This window comes from Rhinolophus hipposideros (genome assembly GCF_964194185.1).
Source record: "Rhinolophus hipposideros genome assembly, chromosome: 21".
NCBI lineage: Eukaryota > Metazoa > Chordata > Mammalia > Chiroptera > Rhinolophidae > Rhinolophus > Rhinolophus hipposideros.
The window spans coordinates 35,185,955-35,210,282 of record NC_138067.1 but is presented as its reverse complement, the minus strand read 5'-3'; the positions used below and the strand labels follow the sequence as shown (position 1 = coordinate 35,210,282).

At 52.8% G+C, this 24,328-nt stretch overlaps 1 protein-coding gene across 1 annotated transcript; it reads right to left on the bottom strand.

Annotated features, from left to right (window-relative positions):
• Window positions 1–120: 120 nt before the first annotated feature.
• GPI (glucose-6-phosphate isomerase) lies at window positions 121–23,788 on the bottom strand. The gene is made up of 18 exons (XM_081033158.1): window positions 23,529–23,788; window positions 22,406–22,496; window positions 22,019–22,087; window positions 20,503–20,622; window positions 16,025–16,108; window positions 15,747–15,893; window positions 14,885–14,956; window positions 14,341–14,385; window positions 12,982–13,035; window positions 4,301–4,361; window positions 3,842–3,885; window positions 3,560–3,712; window positions 2,458–2,587; window positions 2,237–2,313; window positions 1,081–1,209; window positions 783–858; window positions 637–703; window positions 121–527 (listed from the first exon to the last, which is right to left on the bottom strand). The coding sequence occupies exons 1-18, from the start codon at window positions 23,648–23,650 to the stop codon at window positions 392–394; spliced, it is 1,677 nt and encodes a 558-aa protein (XP_080889284.1). The 5' UTR covers window positions 23,651–23,788; the 3' UTR covers window positions 121–391.
• Window positions 23,789–24,328: the final 540 nt, after the last annotated feature.

Here is a 24,328-nt window from a genome sequence, read left to right as displayed (position 1 = left end):
GACCTGCTCACCACTTATAGTCACGCCTCAATCGAGGCATAACACCGCTTCTACAGGGTGCTCTGACTCCTGCATAGAGCACCACCGTCTCAGGAAACAAGATAAGGCTGAGCTTACAACCTCCTTTGTGGCATCTTTATTTTTCTTCCTGGGATATGAACAATGTGAATGTGGGGCAGAAAAAATCAGCTGCACTGAAACACTTCAACTAATTGTAAAACAGGGAAGCATAGACACGGAGGGATTGGAGGCAATTCTAGACCAGCTTCCCCCAAAGGGCTTGTGGTCTGAGCCCATGACCAGAAGGTACTCTGGGCGGGACCATGCAGTGCAGACCGGTGAGGAGGGACAAGAAGGACAGTCACATTAGGGACTTCAGCCCAGCATGAGTTTACTGGCTTCTGGCCTCACGCTCCTGCTTGATGAAGTTGATCAGCCCATTGGTGGAAGAATCATGAGAAGTCACTGGGTTGCTGCCATCAAGCTCAGGCTCAATTTTCTTAGCCAGCTGCTTTCCCAGCTCCACTCTGCCGGGAAGAGGAGAAAGAATGGCATGAGGAAGGTTCCAGCGTTGCTAGTGAAATCCACAAGTCAAACCACAGGTATTCTCCACCTTCCCCTCGAGTCAGCACTCACCCCCATTGGTCAAAGCTGTTGATGTCCCAGATAATGCCCTGAACAAAGATCTTGTGCTCATACAGGGCTGCAGAGGTGACAGATAGCAATGTTAGGGCTCCAGCAGTTCAGTACAACCTACCCAAGGCGGGACCTTCCCCACTCACCAATCAAAGTTCCAAGAATGAATGGCGTGAGCTTGGTGAACACAATCGAGTTGGTTGGACGATTTCCTTCAAAGACCTTCAGAAAACACCCAGGAATGTCCCCCAGTTAGTTGTGATCCCTAAATCCTCAGAAGGGAAGCACACCCTGCCCCAGAGGCAGGGATGTGTAGGATCTGTGAGGACAGCCCCTCCTCCTGTGTAGGACAAGCCAGGCGCACCGTGAGCCCCTGCCTTGGCCCCACAACTTGATCCTTCCATCTCCACTATGCCCCCCAAAGCCCACTTCAGAAGGGCTCACCTTGTGGGGCAACAGCTTCTCAAGGTCCTCCGGACTCTTTCCTGCAGCCTGGAGCTCCTTCCGGGCCTCATCTGTCAACTTCCCCCTCATCAGAGCCTCTGTCTGGGCCAAGAAGTTGGCCAGGAGGATCTGACAAGAGACACCCAGTTACACCGGGAAGCGCTGCCTGAGCTTCAGGCAGAAGGAGAAGACTTCCTAGTTGTGGTTAGTCCCAGCCTGGGCCAGACTGCCAGCCCCCACTCCGGAGCTCAGCTGGAGCAACAGCGGAAAGCAGGGCACATGGGATGACACCAGACAGGAAGTAACAACGATAATTACCCTTTAAGGAATATGCACTACTTGCCAAGGGCCCTGCTAACAACTTCACTACGTCTAGGAAGATCCTGTGGGGAGAGGCATCATGTCTCTCTTCCTGTGGAGGCTCAGTGTCCTCAATTCAACAGCGCTGAGCCGAGAAGTACGGAGGGGAAGAATCAGAATTCAAACCCAGCTCTCAGAGTCCAAAGCTGGTGCCCACAGTAACCCATGCTACTCTGCACACTGAGATAAGGTGTGGTCAATCCTCTTCTAGGACTTTGTCAGGTTAGGACTTGGATGGTTTTCCCGTTTGCTGCTGTGCTAGGCAAGATCTTGGTTCCACGCGCTTTGCCCCCTTCTGTTATGCCCGTGTATGTTCCATTCCATGGATTTTTTTAAAAGGGATTTTACAGATGGAATTAAGGTTACAGACCTTAAGATCGGGAGATTATGCAGGTGGGCCCCATGTAATCACGTGGGCCCTTAAAAGTAGAAGAGGAAGGCAAAAGAGTCAGTCAGAGAGATGCACCAGGAGCGGAGAGAATCGAAGCTTGAGAGGGACTCAACCCATCAGTGCTGATTCTGAGATGGAGGGGACCATGAGCTAAGGTGGCTTCTAGAAACTGAGAGTGACCCCCCCCCATCGCCAGCCAGCAAGGAAACTGGACCTTGGTCCTAACCTGAGCAGACACCCCAGCAGAGCCGCTGGACTTCAGACCCACAGAAACCGAGATAATAAACGGGTGTTGTTTTAAGCCACTAAGTTTGTGGTAATTTGCTGTAGCAGGAATAGAAAACTAGCCTAACTGCCAGCTAATGAATGTATCAGGTCTTAAGATGTCTGGGTCGGGGCTCTTACCTTGTGATGCAAACCTTTCCTTATCGGGTGCTGGGTCTGGGCCGGGATGAGGAAGTCACAGGGTATCATCTTGGTGCCTGTGAAGGGCACTGTGGTCACCCAGGAGTCTTCCCGTGGGAGCCACAGTATGGTCTACAGATCAGAGCTCTCCTAATGGAGAAGCCTCTGCGGGGGTCCGCTCCGTCCTCAGCAGCACCTGTGGCCAGGCCAGATGGGCCTACCTTGGTGAATGAGCTGGTAGAAGGCATGCTGGCCGTTAGTCCCTGGCTCCCCCCACACAATGGGGCCCGTCTGGTGGTCCACACGGGTGCCGGACTTGGTGATGTACTTCCCGTTAGACTCCATGTCACCCTGGAATGGGGACAGAAACCCAGTCCTCTTATTTGCAAGTATTGTTCCTTCATGTACTGTGCCCAAATCCTGCCTGGGGTACACCAGGCATACCTGCCCTGTCTTGGCGCTATGAGATGTCCTTAAGCCTTTTTTCTCCCCTTACCCATGAGGACACAGGCTTACAAGATTTCTAGCTTAGACCACTCGACAGGAAGGACCCACGACCAGGAGAAGGTGGGTATGAGGACCTCCTTAAGAGCAGAAATCGGTCACAAAATCTTCAACTGATTTCTTAAGGGAGAAGCAGGCTGGCATCCAGGGTGTATGGCCTTTGAGGGCTGTCACCTCAACTAGATGTGGGCCTTAGGGCACCTTTGCCCCTCCTTCAATCAGAGGATTCATCTCCAGGTATTGGGTGAAGGTCTGCTGTGCCGACCCAAGGTTTACAGACCAGGGATTGGGTTGAGCTAAACAAAAGCAGGGACAAATGTGGAAGGGTTGCCCGAAGCAGAAGCCGGACTAGGAGTGGGGGCTCTGGAGATTCCAGGGGGGCAGAGGGCTGTGAGTAGCCCAAAGAGGCACCAGAGACTGGGTGTGAACTTGCTTTTCTGGAGGGACAAAAGCAGTACAAGCCATAGGGGTCCCGACCTGTGACCCCACCCTATTGCAGGCACACAGAGTGATATCCATGGAAGAAATGACCCAGCTGAGAAACATGCCCTGAGCAAAGGCAGGGTCTGACCGGCCAGGGCACCATGATAACCAGCCATGTCCCTCCCATGGTCATCAAACTCAGATGCCACTCAGATGAAACAGACCCTGGAAGCAAAGATTCACCATGAGATGGGGAGCAGAGGTGGGCCTGGGTCATGCCCAAGGGGAAAGGAGAAAAGGCCCCTAGAGGCGCAGGAACTTGGGCAGCTGGGTTCATGGGCCTCCCAGACCCTCCATAGGCCCCGCTGACCCTCAGGCCTGGCTGGTGGCTGGTACCTGCTGGAAGTAGGCAGCAAAGCGGTGCAGATACTGGTCATAGGGCAGCATGGCATGCGTCTCACACCCAAAGCAGTTGATGTACCAGATACCCAGCAAAGCCAGCAGGATGGGGGCATTCTTCTCCAGGGGTGCCGTGCGGAAGTGCTGGTCCTGAAATGAGAGCAGGGTGGGTGGGAGCTGAGCTGCTGCCAGAGAGGGAAGGGGGCAGGGGTGGGGAAGCCGGACTAACTACATGTCTCTGGCCAGCGCCTGGCAGAGGACACAAGCCTCAGCACTTACCATCCAGTGAGCCCCCGACAGCAGCTGCTCAAAGTTGTCAAATCCTGCGACACAAAAGCAGCGTCAACAGAAATGGTCGTGCCCTATGCCCATCTGGCAGTGAGCACAGCTTCTTCTGGGACCAGGGAAAGGCTGGATGTGGAGCCAGAAGAAATCGGACCTGGAAGACTTGGGCTGCAGAAAGCCTCTCTAAGCAGAGTCGGCTCTGAGCTCAGAGATGGGTCTACTCCGCCTCACATGGGAAACAGATAGGACTGCAGACGGGAGGGGTAGAGGGAAAGGGCAACCCGCCAACTAAAAAGAAAACTCGGGCCTTCCCTCCTGACCTGAAAGAAATGTTCCAGCCAAGGGCAGAGAGGCCAGCGGCCTGTGAGGACAGGAAGGGGCTCAGGGACAGGAGACCCTCACCCTACCTTAGACTTTCCACATCTTCTCCCCAAACAGAAATGCCACACTCACCCACGTGCAGAGCAATGGAGAGTCCAATGGCTGACCACAGCGAGTAGCGTCCTCCTACCCACTAAGAGAGATAGGAAAAGGTGCTGAGGAATGGTGGGCATACCTGCCCCCACCTCCTGCCACAAAACTTGCCCCCTGAGAGTAATGCTCTTCCACAGGTGCAGCTCAGAGGGCCTGGGCCCAACCCATCTCTGGGAAACAAGACAGCAGGCCAGGCGCTGGCAACGCTTTGGGCTGACCAACAGGGAAGACTACACGTGGGCCTGATCAGAGGCACAAGAATCATCTGAACACCTTCCCATGGCTGCCCTCTCTCCACACCGGAAGACCCGGCACCTCATACCTGTGCGAGGCCCCACCTCCTTGGACACTGACAGACCCAGCGCCTCGTACCTGTGCCATACATTGCATCCTCAGACTATCAGCTCCAAGGCCTCCTACCTGGGCCTAATCTTGCCCCTTCTGAAATTGACAGACCCAGCACCTCCTATCTGGGCCCATTCCTGACTCCTCAGGCTGGACTGACAAACCCAGTGCCTCATGCTTGTGCCTAGCCTGCCTCTTGGGACACTGACAGGCCCAGTGGTTCCTATCTGGGCTTCACTGATCTTCTCAGCCTCGGCCCCAAGACACACCGAGGCCTACTATTCACACTGTGCCTTTTCATGCTATCTTGTAGATTCCACTTTGTATCATCAGAAACCTCAGAATTCCATTCACATCTTCCAACTATATATATGGAGCACCTACCACATTCTTAGCACAGGCAGCAGAAACAGTCCACGGGAGAGAAAGAGGTAAATGAAACAATCATGCCAATTAATATGAAAAAGAGATATAAGAGCTTGGGAGAAAGGAAATATAGTACTGAAACCAATTATGAAAGGAATCCAAGGGGTGCTTGAGCTAAGGTTTGAGAATGAGCAGGCATTACCCAGGGAAGCCCTGGGAGAGGAAAAGCATTACAGCAGCCAGAATAGCATAAGCAAAAGTCCTGGGGCGAGAGCAGCTTTTCTCAATAGTGAGAGAATTAATCCCCACAGAAAATGCTTTGAGTGACTTCTCAGTTCTCCAATGGATGGTCCAAGGCTAGTTCCCTTCTAGATGCAAAGGAGAGAGGCTAATTCATTATATTCAATGGATGCCTTAGGACATTGGGGCTTAATTCTCTACTGGAAGCCCACTGAGACAGGCTGGCCAGGGGGAAGCACAATCGAGAAGATGAAAGAAGAACTAATGATTGGAAGAGGGTGGAAGTTGAGAGGCAAGGCTGGAGAACCAAGAAGTCTGGGTGAGGTGAGAATGGAGGCAGGAAAGCACTTAGGACCCCCAGTGGTCATCCAGAGAATGAGGCTACCCTGGGGAGTGCAGAGGACTGATTCAGGAGGTTCAATGAAACAGGATGAATGGGGAGAAGGAGAGAACCAAGTGTGGACCAGAGGTCTCTGGCTTGGGTAATGAAATGAACGGTGGGGGCCCTTCTCCCGGAAAGAGTCTAGGTTTGGGGGAACCTTACCTGGCAGATACAGTCCCGCTGGCCATACCATGCTTGACATGCGCTCTCAAATCTCACCTAACAGACTCAACTCTAGAAACTGAACTGAGTAGACAGCCAGCCCTCAGACCGACAGATTTCAGGCTTCTGACCTTGGCTGAAGCCAGGTCGTCAGACCTCACTTTTCTGGAGAGCTCAGCAATGCCGGTGTCTGACTTGAGCCTCTGAAACCTCAACCTGCAGATGCAAGTCTCTAGACCTCACTGGCACCTACAGTGGGCCTCTCAGCCCATACCTCACAGATGTAGCTCCTCAAGTCAGTTCAACGTTCTGTGCCTCACCTGCCCGTGCCCCAGCGCTCATTTTATCTAACCAGGTATAATCCTATCTTTTTCCTCACCTGGGTAACTCAGTGCCTATGCCAACCAGACCCCAACACTGTAGACCACATCTTGGACTACAGGGGAATAGATCCCCAGGCCTCTGTAATACCCAGAGCTCTGCCCATCACACCTGATCAGGTGCTGACCTGGCTCAGGGCATTCTCTGTCCGACCTGATCCAAAGGTCTCTCAAGACCAGGCAGACCCAGGTACACATACCTAGGATGACTCTGTCTTTCCCTCAGTAAGAGCCCCCACTACCCATTTAAAGGTGTCCGATCCTGCCACTGAAGGTCCCACCTGTGTCTGACGTACCGTATCAGGCCTTCCCTGCCACAGCAATTATGCATTCCTAGGCTAGAACTCGCCTAGCCTACTCATTTCCCCTAACAAGTCCAGGATTGCCAATTTGTACCTAAACCCATGTGGCAAGAAGCCACCGAAGATCACCTTTATACACCTGGGCCCACGTGACCCTGGATCCAGGAACTCACTGACAAAGCCAGCATCGGATGGATGCAATGGCTTCCCCTGGGAGGTTAGCGCTGTCTGTGTCCTACCCCAGTACCTCATAGGGGAGGGTTACACACGTGTCAGAGGCAGGAGTCAGACAGCTAAGCTGATGCACCAGGCTTCACATACTTGTCTGGGCCGGACCCTTGCATCTCAACCTACAGACCCAGGTCCACCTCCCTGAGCCCAGCTTGGACTCCTCACACCTTCCTGAGAGACCAGCTCTATCAACATGGGCCTGACCTCAGCTCTCAGGCCTAACTTGAGAGACCCAAGTCTCCATCCTGTGTGTGACTCGGCTCTTCACATCTTGTAAACAGATCCAACACTAACAACCCCAGCTTACCCTGGGTACCAACACCTCACTGAGGAGTCAGATTTCATCAGACGTGAACATGTCTGCACATCTGTGCCCCACACGCCCCACTGAGAGATGTGGTTCTACCTACCTGTGACTAACCCATGCTCCCCAGGCCTCATCTCTGAGACCTGGGTCAACAGACCTGACCCACAACAATGCTTCACGGACTTCACCTGCAAGATCCGGGTATTCATACCTCTGGCTCCAGAGTCCTTGCATGAGACGTCTACCTACTTGTGTCTAACTTAGGCCCCAAGACCGCCTACGAGCCCCACCGTGTTCTGCCTACCTGAAGAAGACCCCAGAGTTGTGGGCCTGACCTGGGAGGCCACTCTACCCACTCGGGCTGTACCCTGGTTCTTCACGCCTCACCAGAAAGACTCAGGGGCATACCTTCCCCTCAGGTACATACCTTGCCCTGAATCTAACATCTGAAAGAGCCAACTCTACCTACCTGTGTTCAACCCTATCTCCTCAGGCCTCATAGACACCATGTTTGGCAAATGGGCTTTGCTTACCTGCCTCTGACTCTAGTTTCTCAAACCACACTTGGTGGGCCAGCGCTACCTACCTGTGGATCAATCCTGGGTCTTCAGTTTACAACTGATGGGCCAGCTATGCCCGGCTGTACATGACCCTGGCTCCTTACACTGTACCTAGTGGGCCAGTTCTACCTATGTGTGCTTGATCCTAGCTCTCAGCCACACCTGGAGGGTCACGTCTGCCTACCTGTGTTTGAGCTTGGTTCCTCAGATAGTACCTGGCAGGCCTACCTGTGCTTGACCCTGGTTCCTCCATCCATACATGTACCTACCTGTACATGACTCTGGCTCCTTGTACTGTACCTAGTAGGCTAGCTCTGCCTACCTGTGCTTGACCTGGGCTCCTCAGACCAAATCAGGTAGGACAGTTCTACCTACCTGTACTTGACCCTAAGTCCTCAGAAAGCACCTGGCAGGCCAGCCTTGCTGACCTGTGCTTGCCCCTGGTTCCTCAGACCTCACCTGGCAGGCCAGTTCTGTAAACTTATAGATGACCCTGGCTCATTAAATCCTAACTGGTGGGCCAGCTCTGCCTAGTTGTGCTTGACCTCGGATCCTCAGACACACCAGGCAGGCTAATTCTGCTTACTTATGCTTCACCCTGGGTGCTCGGACCACCGCTAGTGGGACAGTTCTACCTACCTGTGCTTGACCCAGAGTCCTCAGACAGCGCTTGGCAGACCAGCTCTGCCTACCTGTACTTGACCATGGCTCTTCAGACCACACCTGGTGGGATAGTTCTACCTACCTGGTATTTGACCCTGGGTCCTCTGACCACACTTAGTGGACCTGCTCTACCTACCTGTACATGACCCTGGCTCCCAATACTGTAACTAGTGGGCCAGCTCTGCCTGTGTTTGGCCTTGGTTCCTCAGACTGAAGCTGGCAAGCCAGCTCTCTAACTACAGATAACTCTGGCTCATTACAGGGTAGCTGGTGGGCCAGCTCTGCCTACCTATTCTTGACCCTGGGTCCTCAGACCTCACCTGGTGGGCCAGCCCTGCCGACCTGTGCTTGACCTTGGTTTCTCCAACTGGTGAGCCAGTTCTACCTACCTGTGCTTGCTTCTGGCTGCCAAAAGTGTACCTGGAAGGCTAGCTCTGCCTACCTGTACCTCATCTTATCTGCTTACATTTCATTGAAGGCATTGGTTCTTACCTGAGCTTGACTGTGACTTTTTAGATCCCACTGGACAGACCGTTTGTTAACCTGCCTTGATCCTGGCTCTATAGACCTTACCTGACAAACCCTGCTCTACTCACACTGACAACCCAAGGATACAACCTGTGGAAGATGCACACTCCATAGAGCTTACCTCAGAAATTCAATTCCATATGCCTGTACCTGGCCATGACTCCTCAACTTTATATGAAATCTCTATAAGATACGCAGAGATGCGGTTCTCCCTGCCTTTCTTGCCCTTACCTGGAAGAGCCAGATCTATTCACTTGTACCCAATCCCAGCTCCTCAGGTCTCACCTGGGAGACATCGCTCTAATCACCTGTCTTGACTTCATATCCTCAGAGCTCATCTAAGAGACCCAGTTCTTTCTAGATGAGCCTAACCCTGGATCCTCAGGCCTCACCTACAGATCTGCTCTAGCTACCTGTGCCTGAGCTCAACTGTGAGACGGAGTTGAATGAACCTAGTGATGGCTTCTCAGGTCAACCTACCTCTGCTTGCCCTTGGTTTCCCAGACATTACCTGAAAAACTCAGTTCTACCCACCTGTGCTTGACTCCAGCTCCTCAGATGTGAAGTATAAACAAGGATCTGATCTCAACAGCTCAGACCTTACTTATTCACGACCCAAAAGTACCAACCTGTTTATCTCACCTCAAGCCCTCAAACCTCACCTGACAAACCTGCTCTACATACCTGAGCCAGACCCAGAATTCATGAACCTTCCAGATGGCTTTGCCTGACTCCAGCTGTCAGTCTTTTCCCAGGAGACCCAGGACCGTCAACTTCTGTGTATCACCAGAACTGCTCAGACGTCACCTGAGGAGGCAGTTCTGACCTGGAACGGACCGTGGACTTATAGTTCTCACCAGTCAGACGCAGTTCTGTGCCTGTTTGCCTCCAGTGTCCTTTCCTGACCCACGCGGTTCTACCTAAATGTGCCTAACCTTGGCTCCGCAGGTCTCCTTAAGAAACCTAGCTACACGTACCTTGTCAGAGTCTAGCTCCCGAGACCTTAGACAGATGTGGCTCTATTACCACCCCGGGTAACTCCGCTGTACAATAATCACCCAGGATCCGCACTTACCCAACAGTCAACCATGGTCCAAAAATGGTAAATAGAAAATTCCAGATATAAACAAGTCACATGTTTTAAATTGTACACCGTTCTGAGTAGGGTGATGAAATCTCGCGTCATCCTGCTCTATCCTGCCCCACACGTGAACTATCCTTTGTTCAGTGTCTCCACGTTGTAGAGGCTCCCTGCCCGTTAGTCACTTAGTAGCCGTCTGTTACCAGGTTGACTATCACGGTGCTTGTGTTCAAGTCACCCTTATTTTACTTAATAGTGGCTCCAAAGCGCAAGAGGAGTGATGCTGGCAATTCGGATACGCCAAAGAAAAGCTGAAGAGTGCTTCTTTTAAGTAAAAAGGAAAGTTCTCCACTTAATAAAGAAAGAGAAAAATCATATGCTGAGGCTGCTAAGATCTACAGTAATAATGAATCTTCTGTCCATGACATTGTAAAGAAGGAAAAACTTTGTGAAGGGTGAGTACAGTACCATTAGATATTTTGAGAGACCACATTCACATAACTTTTATTACAGTACATTTTTATAATTGTTCTACTTTCTTATTATTGTTAGTAATCTTAAATGATCATTGTTAGTCTCTTATTCTGCTTAATTTATAAATTAAACTTTACCACAGGTATGTATGGATAGGACAAAACAGGATATCTAGGGTTCAGTACTACTATCTGTGGTTTCAGGCATCCACTGGGGGTCCTGGAATGTAACCCCCTGGATAAGGGTGGGCTACTGTACAAATCTAAGCTGACCTGACACTTTCCTCAGAAGTGACAGATTCCTGGCTGCTTACCGAAGCCTGGGAAGAGCCCACTGGTGCCAAACAGTGTCTGAGGGACGTGGGCCTTGGACATCTCATCCTGTAGACATGGGTCTCTAGACCTTTGTTTACTATGAGCCTCTCAGACCACACCTTACGGACATAGCTCCTTGGTTGGTTCACCTGTCTGTTCTTCACCTGCCCAACTGCCCAGCCTCACCTCTCCTTCCCATGGGCTCCTCAAATGCTACCCCAGCCAGACCCAACGCCACATACATGCCTTGGGCTGATTATGGATCCTCAGAGTCCTCTCTCTACAGCACCATCAGCTCTGCCCAGCACACCTGGTCAGGATGCTGAGAGCCAGGCGCTGACCTGGCTCAGGGCACTTACTTATGTTTCCCTAATTCTGAGTTCTAATCACCTTGTCTGAGTGATCAGCCACCCACCTGATGCTGACATTTTAGAACTGATCAGAGAAACCCCAATGTGTATATACCTGTCCCAAGCCAGACATCTACACTTCAAGCCACAGATCCAGGCTTAAATACCTGTATGTGACTTTGGCTCCTTAGGCCTTACTTGATAGAACCACCTCTAAATACCTGTGTCTCCTCCAGAATTCACAGACCTCACCTGTACTTTTACCTGTCCTGGTTCCTTCTAGAACACACCTGTACCTGTCCTGACTCCTTTTTAGACTTCATCAGGCAAAATGAGCTCTCCAAGGTGTGCTGACGCTGGCTGACGTCTCAGATACCCCACAGTTTACCATCATGCCCCTGCCTGATCCCAGCCTACAAGGCTGTCCCATGACCGACCTCAACAGACTGGGCCGCCCCACTTTACGTACCTCTGCCAGACTGGACTCTTCCGACCTACCTCAGAGCCAACGCAGTGTCCCTATGTCTGTCCTGACTCCTCCTTCTCACCTGAGAGACCCTAGCTCCAGAAACTTCACCTGTCCCTCTTCTTGGCTCCTCAGATGTCACTATCTCAATTCAGCAATATGCACGTATACTTTTAGTGACCAAGGCAGGTCTGTCCTCCAGCTACTGTGGCATGCGATATGTCTGGCGTGGCCCAGGAGTCCCCCACGGTGCCTGGCCACTCACTCAAGTCTCACTCCCTACGTTCCTGTGCTCAACTGCCATTCCTAAGCCTTACCTGGGAGACGCAGGCCTCTCCCTAAGCCACACCCCAACTCATCTCTGCATGCCGGGCCCTTCAAGGCGATGAAAGCCCAGACTGAGACACAACGCTGCTCTGCTGGGCTCCCTGGCTAGCAGGAGCACCCACACGTCCCACACCACCACCTGCTCGGGCTCCAGATTCCGGGGAGGAGGTGGAAGGTGCCTCCCCTCCTTATCAGGCATGCAGCATTTGTCAGAAGCTGCAGTGTCTCCACCGGGGCTCCTCCTCTAAGCCACTGGATACAGAAAACGGTTTGAGTGCCTCTTGTCAGTTCTTCCCAGGATGGTATATATAACTAGTCCCATTGTAGAAAGAGATGAACTCATTACACACAATAGGTGCCTTTGGCGGTTAGGGCTTAATTCTCTCCCAGACTTTAGGGCCAGGAGAGCTTTCAAAGGGGGTTCCATTTGTGCCACCATGCAAAGAGCTTCCAGTCCGATGGGACCAAGCCCTCTCTGGTGAGCCTGCACAGGTCACGTGTTAGAGCCATGCCCACTGCGTTCATAGTACCCACCCCACATGCTTCCCTGCATTCCACAGTCGGAGCCCTTCTCACACCACTGCTGCACTCAAACAAGCTGCAGAGAAAGCTCCAGCCCATTGCTTGGCACCAGCTATGGCTCCAGCAGAGATAAGTTCATGTGACTACCTGTCACTACAGTGGCCTGAAGCTCTGCCACGGCCCCACCCAGGCCCCAGGCCTGGTGCCTCCGCTCTGCCACCCTCCAACTGCTCCTGCACCTCCTTTCTAGGCCGGCTCGGTCATACCTCCTGCCTCACCCCTTCCCCTTGGCCTTTTCAGATTGTGGCTGTATTTCCGGAAAAAGGTCATCACTGAGAATAACTCACAACCTTGGCTTAGGGAAGTGGGTAAGGGCAGCTCCGGTTACCCCACAGTGGGTGCTACTGGCAGGCACCCAGGGGAGTATCACCCTGGCTTTGCAAGCTTGGCCCACCCTTGGTAGAAGTGGAGAGCTCGTCGTGACTGGGCTATTCCTGCCCAAGCCTCCCTGATGGCTTCCCAGCTTTTCTCGAAGCCAGGCATGTAGCAGGTACTCAATAAACACTGACCTGACTTCACGGTCCCTCATCTGTGGCTCAACAGTCATGATTTAGCAAAGGACATTTAATTCACGCAGCACAAAGAAGTGCCTTTACTTACATCCCAGAACTCGAACATGTTTTGAGGGTCAATTCCAAACTCCTTCACTTTGGTCTAAAATGGGCAAAGGGAGAGGGAAAGAAGGAAGCATGTTATTAGTTGGACAAAAACAGGAGCTCCAGGGTGCAAGGAGACATGCTGTCTGAACTGTGGGAGCACTCCCACCTTCTGCAGAGCCCCAGACGGGGCAGGGCTGAGGCCGCTTATGAGCCCAGGGCAGGGACAAGAGCTGTCCACCCTCCAGCTCGCATCCAGCACACCAGTGGTTTGGCACCTGTGAAGCCTTCCTGCTGAGGGGGCAGCATACTCAGGGTAAGGACCTGGCCCACACACTGCTCAGAAAAGGGCTACCTCTTGGGCCTGTTGGGGTACCCGAAACCCCCCCAAGGACATCTGGGAAATGAACCTGAGCTCAGGCAGGGGCCACCTCCCAGGCTAGGTGCCACACAGCCAGGAAATCTGCCCAGCCCTTCCAAAATCTGGGATGACTCTGCCCCAGAGTCATGTTTATGTGTTTATGTTTATGTGTTCCAGTCCCCCAGGCAGACAGAATCACAACCCTTACCTCGTCCCCATAGGAGGAGATGCCCTACTAACCAGGTAGTCTGAGCTCTACCTGCAGGAGCCAGACAGTGGTACTGTGGTGAGCCAGCCTTAAGATGGCCCTGTCTGCCCCATGGGGCAGGTCAGTACTGGAGGCAGGAAGGGGTGGAAGCGGGGAGGCAGCAGTCAGGATGACCTGGGTGTGGTTCCAGCTCTGACTCAGCCCAGCACAAAGCCCAACACACAGCAAGTGCTCACAAGATTTGCCATGGTTGTTCCTCCTGGAGCACAGCCCCACCTGGCCCCGCTGGCCCACACCTTGCACAAACTCAGGCCAGGCAGACTTGAGAACTGGCAAGCAGGTGACTCGAATTCTAATCCGAGCAATCACTGGGCAAAGTCACATCCTTCGCTGGGGCCAACATCCTCATGTGAGAAGTGGGACACAGCCCCCACCCCGGTCAGCACATCCCACTTGGGGAGAGGCCAGTGACAGGGTCGCGGAGGCCGAGGGAGGTCATGTGTGTGGGGTGTTCTGGACATCAGCCAGCCCTGGGAGGTAGACGGGGCTGACACGATCTCACTGACTGCAAGCCCCTCCTTGGAGCTGCAGAGACTTGATGGGAAAATGCAGAAAAGATAAGGAGGGTTTGCAGCTCACATCCCTCTTAGGCACCCCACCCTCCGACTCAATCAGTGGAACCAAGCTCCCCGAACCTGTGAGCCACAGATCGGTGCGTATATTCTGAATAGATATGACCTTGTGTGGCCTGAACCATCCCAGGGACATAGTCTGGGGCCCATATGGGCACTTACCGTGTTGGTAGACAGGGCAACAAAGTGCTTCGCAACTGCAGAAGGCTACAAGAGACAGAGCCCAGTTACACCAAACCCATCCTGGGGGGCCACCCCTGGGTAATGATCCTCCCATCTCCAGAGAAACCAAGGCCCTGGGTGGGACCGACTGTTCCCAGTCCTCGGTGCTGAGGCTGTTGGAGGAGCCCCACATCAAGGTCGAGAGGACAGAGGGCCCAGAGGCCAGCCAGCTCACCCTACCTCACCACATACAAGGCCCAGGAATGGCCCTCCCTATAAAGTGGGTGTGGCCAGGGGTAGAGACCACAGGACCAAGGGGCCTTCAAGAAAGGGCCCTCAGCCAGTTGAGCAGGTTCTGCCATGTTTGGTGCATCTGAGGCTAGCAAAACCAAGTATCTTAACCAGAAAAGTCGGGCACCAGAGAGGCTGCCTCCTGCTGCAGAAATAGGACTGTAGGGCTAGGCTTGGGCACTCAGGTGGATGGGCAGGCCCACCCTGCCCTTCCGGGCTCACACACACTGCCCACCGCCCACCCAGCACTCACATTCTTGGCCGACATGAGAAGCCATTCCTTTGCTGTCTCTGCGTTCGTGATGGTCTCTTGGGTGGTAAAGGTCTGCAGCCAGAGAGTACAGCAGTCAGTCCCAGCTCGTGCTCTGTGCAGCCTCCAGCAAGGACTTAGCAGCAGAGGCCATGTGGGTACCCAGTTGTCACAGGGAGCAGTGCATGTGGGTCAGTGACAGTGACTTCACATTACCTCCACCCACATGTCCACAAAGCCATGACGAGTGGCTGTGTCTGGGGCAGGAAGGGGCCTAGAAGTAGCGGTGTCATCCTGTGACTCCAGGACTCCACAACCAGAGGGAGGGGAATCCTAGTAAGAACCACACCCCCTCTGTACACCCCCATCCCTGCCATAGGTCAAAGGCCAGAGCATCTTCCAAGAGAGGGGCTGCGGCCACGCCTAAGGCTCCCTTCAGCCCAGGCCAGGCTGTATCTCAGAATTCAGACAGCATTCCTAATATTTTATGTGTACTAACGGCATAAATGACAACAAACAAAACCCTACATTATCTGAACATGGCTCTGGGATCAGAAAGAAGCAGACACAAGGGACTGATCTCTAAGAAAGACGAGAACAGTCCCAGGCTAAGCACAGATTCCACAAAGCGAGCAAGTGCGGCCTGAAGACCAAGGTTCAAATTAACCAGTCCGGGCTTTATCAGGTGAACAGTGTTTGCCCCCAGACAAGGAACAGCCTGAGGGCAGCTGTGCTGACCTGATCCACAAAGCACAGTTCACTCAGAAGGGATGGGGAGGGTCGCGTGCCCAGGGCAGTGGCAAAGCATCCACCTGGCCCGCCCTGCGCCCACCCCAGCACACAGGGCTGGGGAGCCAGGCTGTACCTTGGAGGCGATGATGAACAGGGAGGACTCGGGGTTCAGGGCGGCCAGGGTTTTGGCAATGTGGGTCCCATCAATGTTGGAGACAAACCAGACACGAGGACCTCCTGAAGAGTATGGCTTAAGGGCTTCTGTCACCATAAGGGGTCCCTGTAGGGAGATGTGAAATCAGAAAACAAGAGTCCAGGGCCCACAAGAGGTGGGAAAAGCCAGGTACCATTGTTGGAGAAGTGAAGGCCCTGGGTGGGAGCCCTCCCTCCACCCCAAGGCCATCCTCTCACCAGGTCAGAGCCGCCAATGCCGATGTTGATGACGTCTGTGATGGGCTTGCCCGAGTACCCCTTCCAGTCACCGCCTCGTACTTGCTGGCAGAGAGAGGAACATGCGAGAAGCCCACCCTCTGAGGATAAGCTGCTGCTCAAACACATCCCTTTTGCACCCATGTACCTCAGTCCCGACTTTGAGGCCCTCACAGGGGCCTACAGAGTGGCGGAACAGTCGGTGGCAGACTCCCTGCCACACTAACCCTCAACTATCCCGTCATTAGCAAAGTGGGGTGACATCCCCCCTCACAGTAACAATGTCAGTATTTACATAACAAGGGTGAACACTCAGAAGCACCTAATACGTCAGAGACCAAGAGACGTGAAATGCCAACCACTGGGACAGGAATGTCAGATATGCAGGCGACCTCCACATGGACCCCAATGGCTCTTGCCTCCTAGTTCCCCATGCTGAACAGGGCTGACCTACACACCCATGAAGATATTGCAAACATGACGGGGCATGACTTCAGAAGCTGGGTCCTGAGAGACCTTACTTCCGCCTTGCTCTCTTTGTTGCTCACTCTTGGGGGAGCCATCCACTATGTTGTGAGGACACAGGAAGAAGCCCCTGTGGTGAGGGCTCTTCTTCCAGCTGCCGGTGCAGATTCACCATTCACGAATGGGACCCACCTTGGAAGAAGAGCCCCTAGCACCCACCAAACCTTCAGGTAAGCACAGCCCCAAGATGGCCAACACCTTGACCACAACGTCAACCGACCCCCAAACAAAGACCAACCAGTTAAACCACTCCCGAACTTCTGACCCACAGAAACTAGGTGGGATCATAAATGTTTACTGTTGTTTTAAACCAAGTTTGGGTGGAATCTGTTATATAATGACAAATAACTAACACAGATTTTGGTATCAGAAATCCCTCCCAAAGTAGGGTATTGCCGTAACAGATACCAAAAATCTGTGGACAAAGCTGAAAGAACCTTGAGGAGAGAGTGAAAACCTAAAAAAAAAAATACTGGGAGAGACTGTAAGCACAAGTTTGATAGTCCTCAAAGAGGCTGCTAGTGTGGATTTAAAGAAGAGGGAGGAAAACATTCTTGGAAATGGGAGGAAAAAGAATCCTTGTTATGTAGGGACAGAAAGTTTAACAACACTTGCTTGCATGAACAGGGAGAGGAAGAGAGATGCCATTATGATCGGGATAATGTAGCTACAGAGGTTTTCACTGGGTTAAAGCAACTGCCTGGCTTTTGGGCGCTTATAGTAAAATGCAAGAAGAAAGAAATAAGGTAAAGGAAAACCTTTTAAACAAAAAGAGGCCAGGAATTGTTGGGTTTGAAAATTTCCAGCCTCTCCAGGCAACAAGTGAAGCTAAAATTAAGAGACAGCTCCTTGGCAAAAGGCTCACATGCATGGCACTCACAGAAGCACAGTAAAAAGACAAAGCGGAGAATAGCTACAAAGTCCTTTCTTAAGATCTCTGAAAGAGCTAAGGCGGTAACACAGAGAAACTTTGAGGCTTCTATGAAGCTCAAGGGTACTGTCTCTGTGGTCCCAGAAGCAGTGGCAGAAAGGGCCTTATTTTGAAGAACCTGATGGGTGTGGCTTTTGTCTAATGCAGTGAACCCACCCATAAGCTTCATAGGAGGCCCACAGTTTTTAAAGACAATTGCATTGTCAGAAACACCACCAGCTTGGAATAAAAGGGACAGAGATGGTACATAGAGAAAAGAAGACTAGATACCCACATTTCTGTAGGCAGTAGCAGGCTCAGAAAACTATGCAGTGACAAACAAGGCTACCTTTCATGTGCAAAGATGAATGAAGACAAAGCCGAAAGCCCTGAGGAATGATTCCCAGGCTTGAGTGCTAACCAAGCAACTGACAACATGTGTCCTGCTGGATTTCAGAAGTGCTTCGGACCAATGGCTCCTGGGTAATGCCTCCCACTTTTCCCCTTTCTGCAAAGGAATTACGCTAGAGCAGCTCTCCTATGCCTATTCCACTGTTGTCTGTTGGGTGTGTGAGGGGTAAATAACTTGTCTCCTTAATTCACATCTCCTCAGATTAAAAGGAACTGTAATTATTAAAGGAAATGCAGGTACGACTATCCCTGTACCTAATTTAGAGGATGAGGTTGATTTCTAGCCGATACTGCGATGGGATAGCACCTTAGGAGAAGGTGAGTGGGGTATGTTGCCTGTGGAAGGAGCCAGAGGGAAGACTATAGTGGCCAACTTCCAAGATGGTTCCCGATGATCCTCACCTCCCGGCACGGAATTCATGTCCTTCTGTAGTCCCCTCCCACTCTGGTCAGAGACTACTTGTAAAACCAATGGGTATTACAGAAATCAAAGAGTGTAATTTCTGATGCTGGCTCATAGAAGACCTGGAGGCACTCTGCCTTTCTCTTTGTTGTATCACTTACTCTGAGGAAAACCAGCTGCCTCGTCACAAGGACATTCAAATAGCCTGTGGGGAGGTCCACCGGGTGGAACCGAAGGTTCCCAAAAGCCAGCACTAATTGTTAGTGAGCCCCTTGGAAGCAGATCCTGCAGCAACCAGTAAGCCTTCAGATGAGTGTAACCTTGGGCCAACAACTTGACTACAACCCTTTATGAGATCTGAGGCAGAACCAGCCTGCGCAGACATTGCAAATTCCTGAACCACAAAGATGTTGGTTGTGTTCAGCTGCTAAGTTTTGGAGTCCTTTGAAGACCCAGCAACTTTTATTTTTGCTTCATGTATGAATAATAAAGCAATCAACCTATGGAAAAATTTTCCATCAATACAGAAAGGAAATAAGGTGCCCATCTCCTCAATCCTCAATCTCACCATTAAAATTTTAACATAACAAAGCATCTCAGAGGAGAAAATGTGTATATCTTTAACATAACACACGTTCTTTATTGGACAAGATGGTCACTGTTTTACGACACACGCCAATTATGTAACTTCCTTTGGCTACCTTCATAGTATATCCTGAACAGTACGGCAGGTCAACGCAGCCGTAGTCCCCTAATGCTTAATGACGCCCAGGACTATAGTATCTGGACATTCACTGATTCCACAGGTCAGTCCCCTCTAATAAATAAGCTCAGGGTGTTTCGGTTTTTGCCACTACAACCAAGGTCACGGCAAACATCCTCATCTAACCTTGGAGAACTTTTAAGAGGGCAGCCATGGGGAGTGTTCCTCACCATGGACTTGCGGCCATTCGGCAGCTTTCTTGAACTATAAATACGCCATCTGTCTGAGTCAGGTACTCCAGCCGCCAGCCGTAAGGCAAGGCCTTCCTGGAAACAGCTCCCCAAAGGCGAGTGGCACACTCTCCACCCGGCATGCCAGAGCACACAAGCATTGATCAAACAGGGCATGTCAGCTCTGCCATTCACAGCAGATGGCTGGAAATGCACCGTCACCCCCCACCCCCAAGGCCCATCACACATGCTGGTCACTGGTAAAGCATATCTGGAATCCAGATTCCCATCAGGATCCCAAGCTTTCCTCACCCTGGGAAGTTCTACTCCCTCGGCTGCCAGACCAGATCACCTCCTGCCATTTAAGGTCTGCAAATGGCTCTTAGCCAAAGCAACCAGACTTTGACCAGTTTTGACACATGGGGACCACTGCTCTCAGGGACAAGCTGACCAGAGCACAGATGATCACTCCCAGAGCACACATAACCCATACAATACAGATGTGCACAGACAAACAAGCCCACAGAAATCACCCTTGTACTCTAGGCGTGAGGCCATCCGCCACCCATTGCAGAATATCCCCTGGGACAGAAATGAGGCAACAGCGATTGACGTGGGGCAATCTCTAGCTGGTCTGAGGCTAAACCCCTACACCCCAACACGGGAAAGTTAAGCACACTGACGCTGACACAACGACATCTCTTACATACTATAAGTACAAATAAGCTGCAGAAAAGCAGGGAAAAATGAACCCGTGTGTTTGTGTATACGCATGGGCATGTGTATATTTCAAAAAAGGAGATGACAGATGTATGCGTCTGCTAGTACATGCAGAGTTGTTTGGGGGTATGGTCCAGGAAATTTTAAAACACTTATTTTATCGAGTTCTAGACTAGGCAATAAGGGGATATGACTAAAGAGATTAGAAAAAGCAAGATTCTCCCCCACTGTCCCATCCCTCAGGAGCCTCACTTTTCAGATCTCGGCCACTGGCCAGACTGTCACCAGGAGCCCACGGGAGTCTACAGTTCAGGAAGGATGTTGCTTTACTGCTGCCAGTTGTGGGCTCATTCAGAACAGGGGCAGGGAAATTCGTGCCTTAGGAGAGCCCCCCAAGGGCCCGCGATCACAGATCACCCTCCACCTTAGATCACCCCCCACTCAGTGAGGGCCTGAGTCCTCTCCAAGGAAAGTGGAGGCGTGGCCCATCAGGGCCTGAGATCCCCAAATACAGGCGCACATATGGCTAAAGGGAAGTCCAGCCCAGTAGCTGCTTACCTGGCAGAAAGACTTCATCTTCTCCAGGACCCTGTTCACCTCTGGCATCACGTCCTTGCCATCCACTAGAATGGGTGTGTTTGACCGGTTCCGCAGAGCAATGTGCAGCACTGCCCGATCCTGGGGACAAGCGACAGAATGAGGAGATTCCCGCCCCAGGGCAGCCACACTCCCAGCTGGGCGTGGTGCAGTCAGCTCAACCCCTAGACACTGGACATGCAGGTCCTGAGGTTTCATCAGTACCATGGTCTCATACTGAGAACCTACTATGTGCTTCTGGAAGTAGGGGCTACCCCAGGCCCTGGGGAGAAGGCAAGGCATGTGCCACTCCCTTATGTGCTGCAGACGGTTAGTTCCAAGGGGAGGGAGACCAGAATCAGCCTAGGATAGGTCCCAAGGGCCCATAGAGGTTTAGAGTCTGAAAAGCCAAGGAAAGAAGCACAGAGCGAGCAAAGATAGAGAGTGGTGACAACCCAGGTCAGAGACATGCAATAAATGGCTTCAGAGGACGAGACCGCATTAAGCCTAAAGTAGTCTCATCTTCCTGATGCGAATACATGGTGTTTGCTGGCATCTCTTCAAAAGTGCCCCCTGCCCCTGGGATGTGCAGCAAAGCAGGCAACTCAAGCTTCCCTCCAGTGGCCCCATCACACCAACTGCCAGAAACCAACCAGACCCTGAGATTGTGATAGGTGCCAGGCAGCTGGCCTTGTCATGTGAGAGCAACAGTCCCATCAAGCTGAAGCCGGCAGAGTAATCCTTGACAGAAACCGGTCTAAAGATACCAGGTGGGCAGGAAAGGGATGGTCTCGGGACTCCAACCCAGAGAGAGGTTCACTAAGGTGGAAAGCTTCAAGTTTGACCCCACTCCTATTCCCTATTCCATAGGCAAATGCACTCCTCCAGGAATCCCTCCTTGATTACAGCCTCTCTCAGCCTAGCCCAGCAGTGTGAGATGGGTTGAGTTTGAATCCTGGTTCTGATTTTACAGATACGACATCTGGGACCTCTGAGTCTCAGGTTCCTTGTGTGTAAAAGGAGGATGATAACATCATGAGGAGCCTCTGAGTGCACAGTGATTACTGCGTCTCCGGCTTCCACAGCAATTCAGGAACGCCTAAGTCCTGGCCTCACTACTGCTTCTTAATGACTCCAACCACCAAAGAGATTGATCTTTTGACAGAAGATTCTTTTTTTCACTAATAAAACTTTGCAGCAAATAGATCCGAGTTAAGTTCTCCAAGTGTGCTCTGAGAGGCTTTCTCCTTGCAGGCTTGAGATGTGTTCTCCCTAGGCAGACACCAGGAGCCATTCCACGCTCACCAGATTCAGACTGCCAATCTTGGGGAAGACACATCCCAAGGCCTTGCAACCCACGGGAGGAAATAGGCCTTCAGGCCCTTCGTTAAGCAAAAGTATTGCCTAAGAGGAGGGGTGAAGACATGGTGGGGCTAACGGTCAGATGAACACCAAAAGGAAGGAAGAGGCCCTGGAAGACCAGCTGAGTTCTGCTCACCTCGGTGAAATTGATCTTCTCGCCATTGAACATGTGCTCCCGGGCAGCCTCCACACCCCTGGACTTGGCCTGAGAAGACATAACACTGAAGCCTGGTCCAACCCACGCTGGCCCCCAAGAGTCCAAGCTCCCATGCACAAAGCTCGGTGCAGCCCTGAGCGGGGTTGATGGCTGCAGCCTGGCGCCCTCCCCCACTGCCTAGGGAAGGGTCTGTTCAGAACCTGAGCCAGGGCCAGGAGCTCAGAGCCCTGCACTGGCACACAGGCAGTCGCTTTAGTCCACAGAGAGAAGGAAGTAAAGATGCTCAAGGACACAGCGGCTCCCAGGAGCCCAGCTTGCCCACCACACCGAGGGTCACAGGTCAAGCCTCCCACAGGAGAACATTACCAGATCCACCAGCATTTGCATCACACCCTCCGTCACAAGGTTCTTGGAGTAATCCAGCAAAATACGCCCATGGTTGGTGTTGAGTGTCAAGCTGCAGAAAAATGACAGAAGCATTGACCACACCCCCAGGTTCCCACAGCCTGCTGCTCCCTGATCAGACCTGCCTCCAGGAAAAAATCTTCCTTGTGCCACACCCCAAACAGGCCTCAGCTGCCCAACACAGCGGTGGTGTCTGTTACCTGCCTGGCCACCAGGCTGACCTGCAGCGGCAGCAGCATAGTGAAAAAGGCCATTCTCGGAATGGCGACGCAGACTCAGGCTGAGGAGCTATTCCTCTGCTAAAACTGAGCTGGAGGATGGGAAGACAGAGCTGCGTGCACTGCCCCTGCCTAGCCCAGGGAGTGACCATCACCTCCCAGAGCGTCCACTCTGAGGTTCAACTTCCTCAGGGAAGGACCCAGATGACAGGGCTGGCCATCGGGGGCTTCCAGCCCGGAGCCACAGACCTCTCCTCCCCAACACACCTGTACCAGTGCCCAGAGCACGCTCGGCCCCATTCCCGCCCCCAGAGGTTTCCTCCGACAGACTCCCTTCCATTTCCTGGTCCTTCCCAGGTCGCCGGAAGGCATCATGCCCCCACATCTCTACCTTTACACCAGGCTCCCTGCAAATCCCCCGGGTCTGCCCCACTCTGACCGTATCCCGCAGACGGTCCCAGCCCATTCTCATCCGGCAGGGGGTGGAGGAGACAACCCTTCCCCTCCTGCTGCGTCAGCGAGGGCCCCTCCGCACAACAGCGGAAGGAGTCCATTCTCAAACCGCGGGGGTGAGGGGTGGAGACGGGAGGAGGGTGAGCGACATGTCCCCGTGCAGGGAAAGCCGTGAAGGCGCCCACTTCTCATGACTAAGCAGCCAGCCCCGGCCCCGGACCCCCGACAAGTCCCCAGGAACCTGCTTCAAGGAGGCGTCAAGGACAAAGTGCGGCCTAAGCCCGATCCGTGGCCAGGGGCCCCCGGGGACCTCCGGCTCGGCCGCCGGCCTTGGCCCTGCACACCCTGACCTGCGGCCCCGCGCACCGCAATCCCGGCTGCCACGTCCCGCCACTCTCTGGCCCCGCGCGCACCTGAAGTGATTGAAACGTTCCTTGTCCGCTTCGAAAAGGCGGCGCAAGTTGAGGTCAGAGCCGTGCTCGCGGTGCCATTCCTTCAGCTTCTGGAACTGCGGATTTTTGGTGAGCGCGGCCATGGCGAGAGCAGCAGCGTGCACAGGCTGGGTCGTGAGCTCGGGAGGAAGAGGAGCCGCCGGCGTGCAGAGCTCGCCCGGAGCAGCGGTCTTTATGGCGCAGGCGCCCGGCCCCGCCCCTCGCGCCCGGCCCCGCCCCTCGCGCCCGGCCCCGCCCTCAGCACCCGCCCCCGACTCTGCCAGCCGCGGGGCTCCGGGGCCTCCTCTGGTCTCGCCCTGCAACAGGCGGCCACCTATGCTGCCGCTCTGCGACCTCTGCCTGGAAGTGACTTGGGGACAGAGGCCGAGATCCCCATGCCCCGGTGCGTCTGATTCGTTCGTTCATTCATGCATTTAACACAACTCCTTCAGATACCTTCCACGTTACAGGTAGTGTTCCAGACGCCGCAGATACATAAGCAAATATATAAGCAAAATATACGGTATATCAGATGCTGTTAAGTGTTATGGAGAAATGGAAAGCTGGAAAGGGCTCTGGGAGTGGGGCTTGCACTTTTTAATAGAATGGTCAAGGAAAAACGCACTCGTGAGGTGACATTTGATTAAAAGCCTAAAAAAGGTGAGGAAGCAAGCCAGTGGGATATCTGGCGGGAAAGTATTCAGGCAAAGAGAAGAGCAACTGCGAAATTCCCAAGAGCAGCATGCTGAGATGTTTCAGAAGCAGAAGGAGGCAAGATGGCT

Coding starts and splice junctions, on each gene's coding strand:
- GPI (XM_081033158.1), bottom strand. CDS start 23,650: ATGGCCGCGCTCACCAAAAATCCGCAGTTCCAGAAGCTGAAGGAATGG. Junction 2,588..3,559: donor TTGCTGCCTACTTCCAGCAG/GTACCAGCCACC, acceptor TCCCCATTCCAG/GGTGACATGGAGTCTAACGG. Junction 704..782: donor CATTCTTGGAACTTTGATTG/GTGAGTGGGGAA, acceptor TCACCTCTGCAG/CCCTGTATGAGCACAAGATC.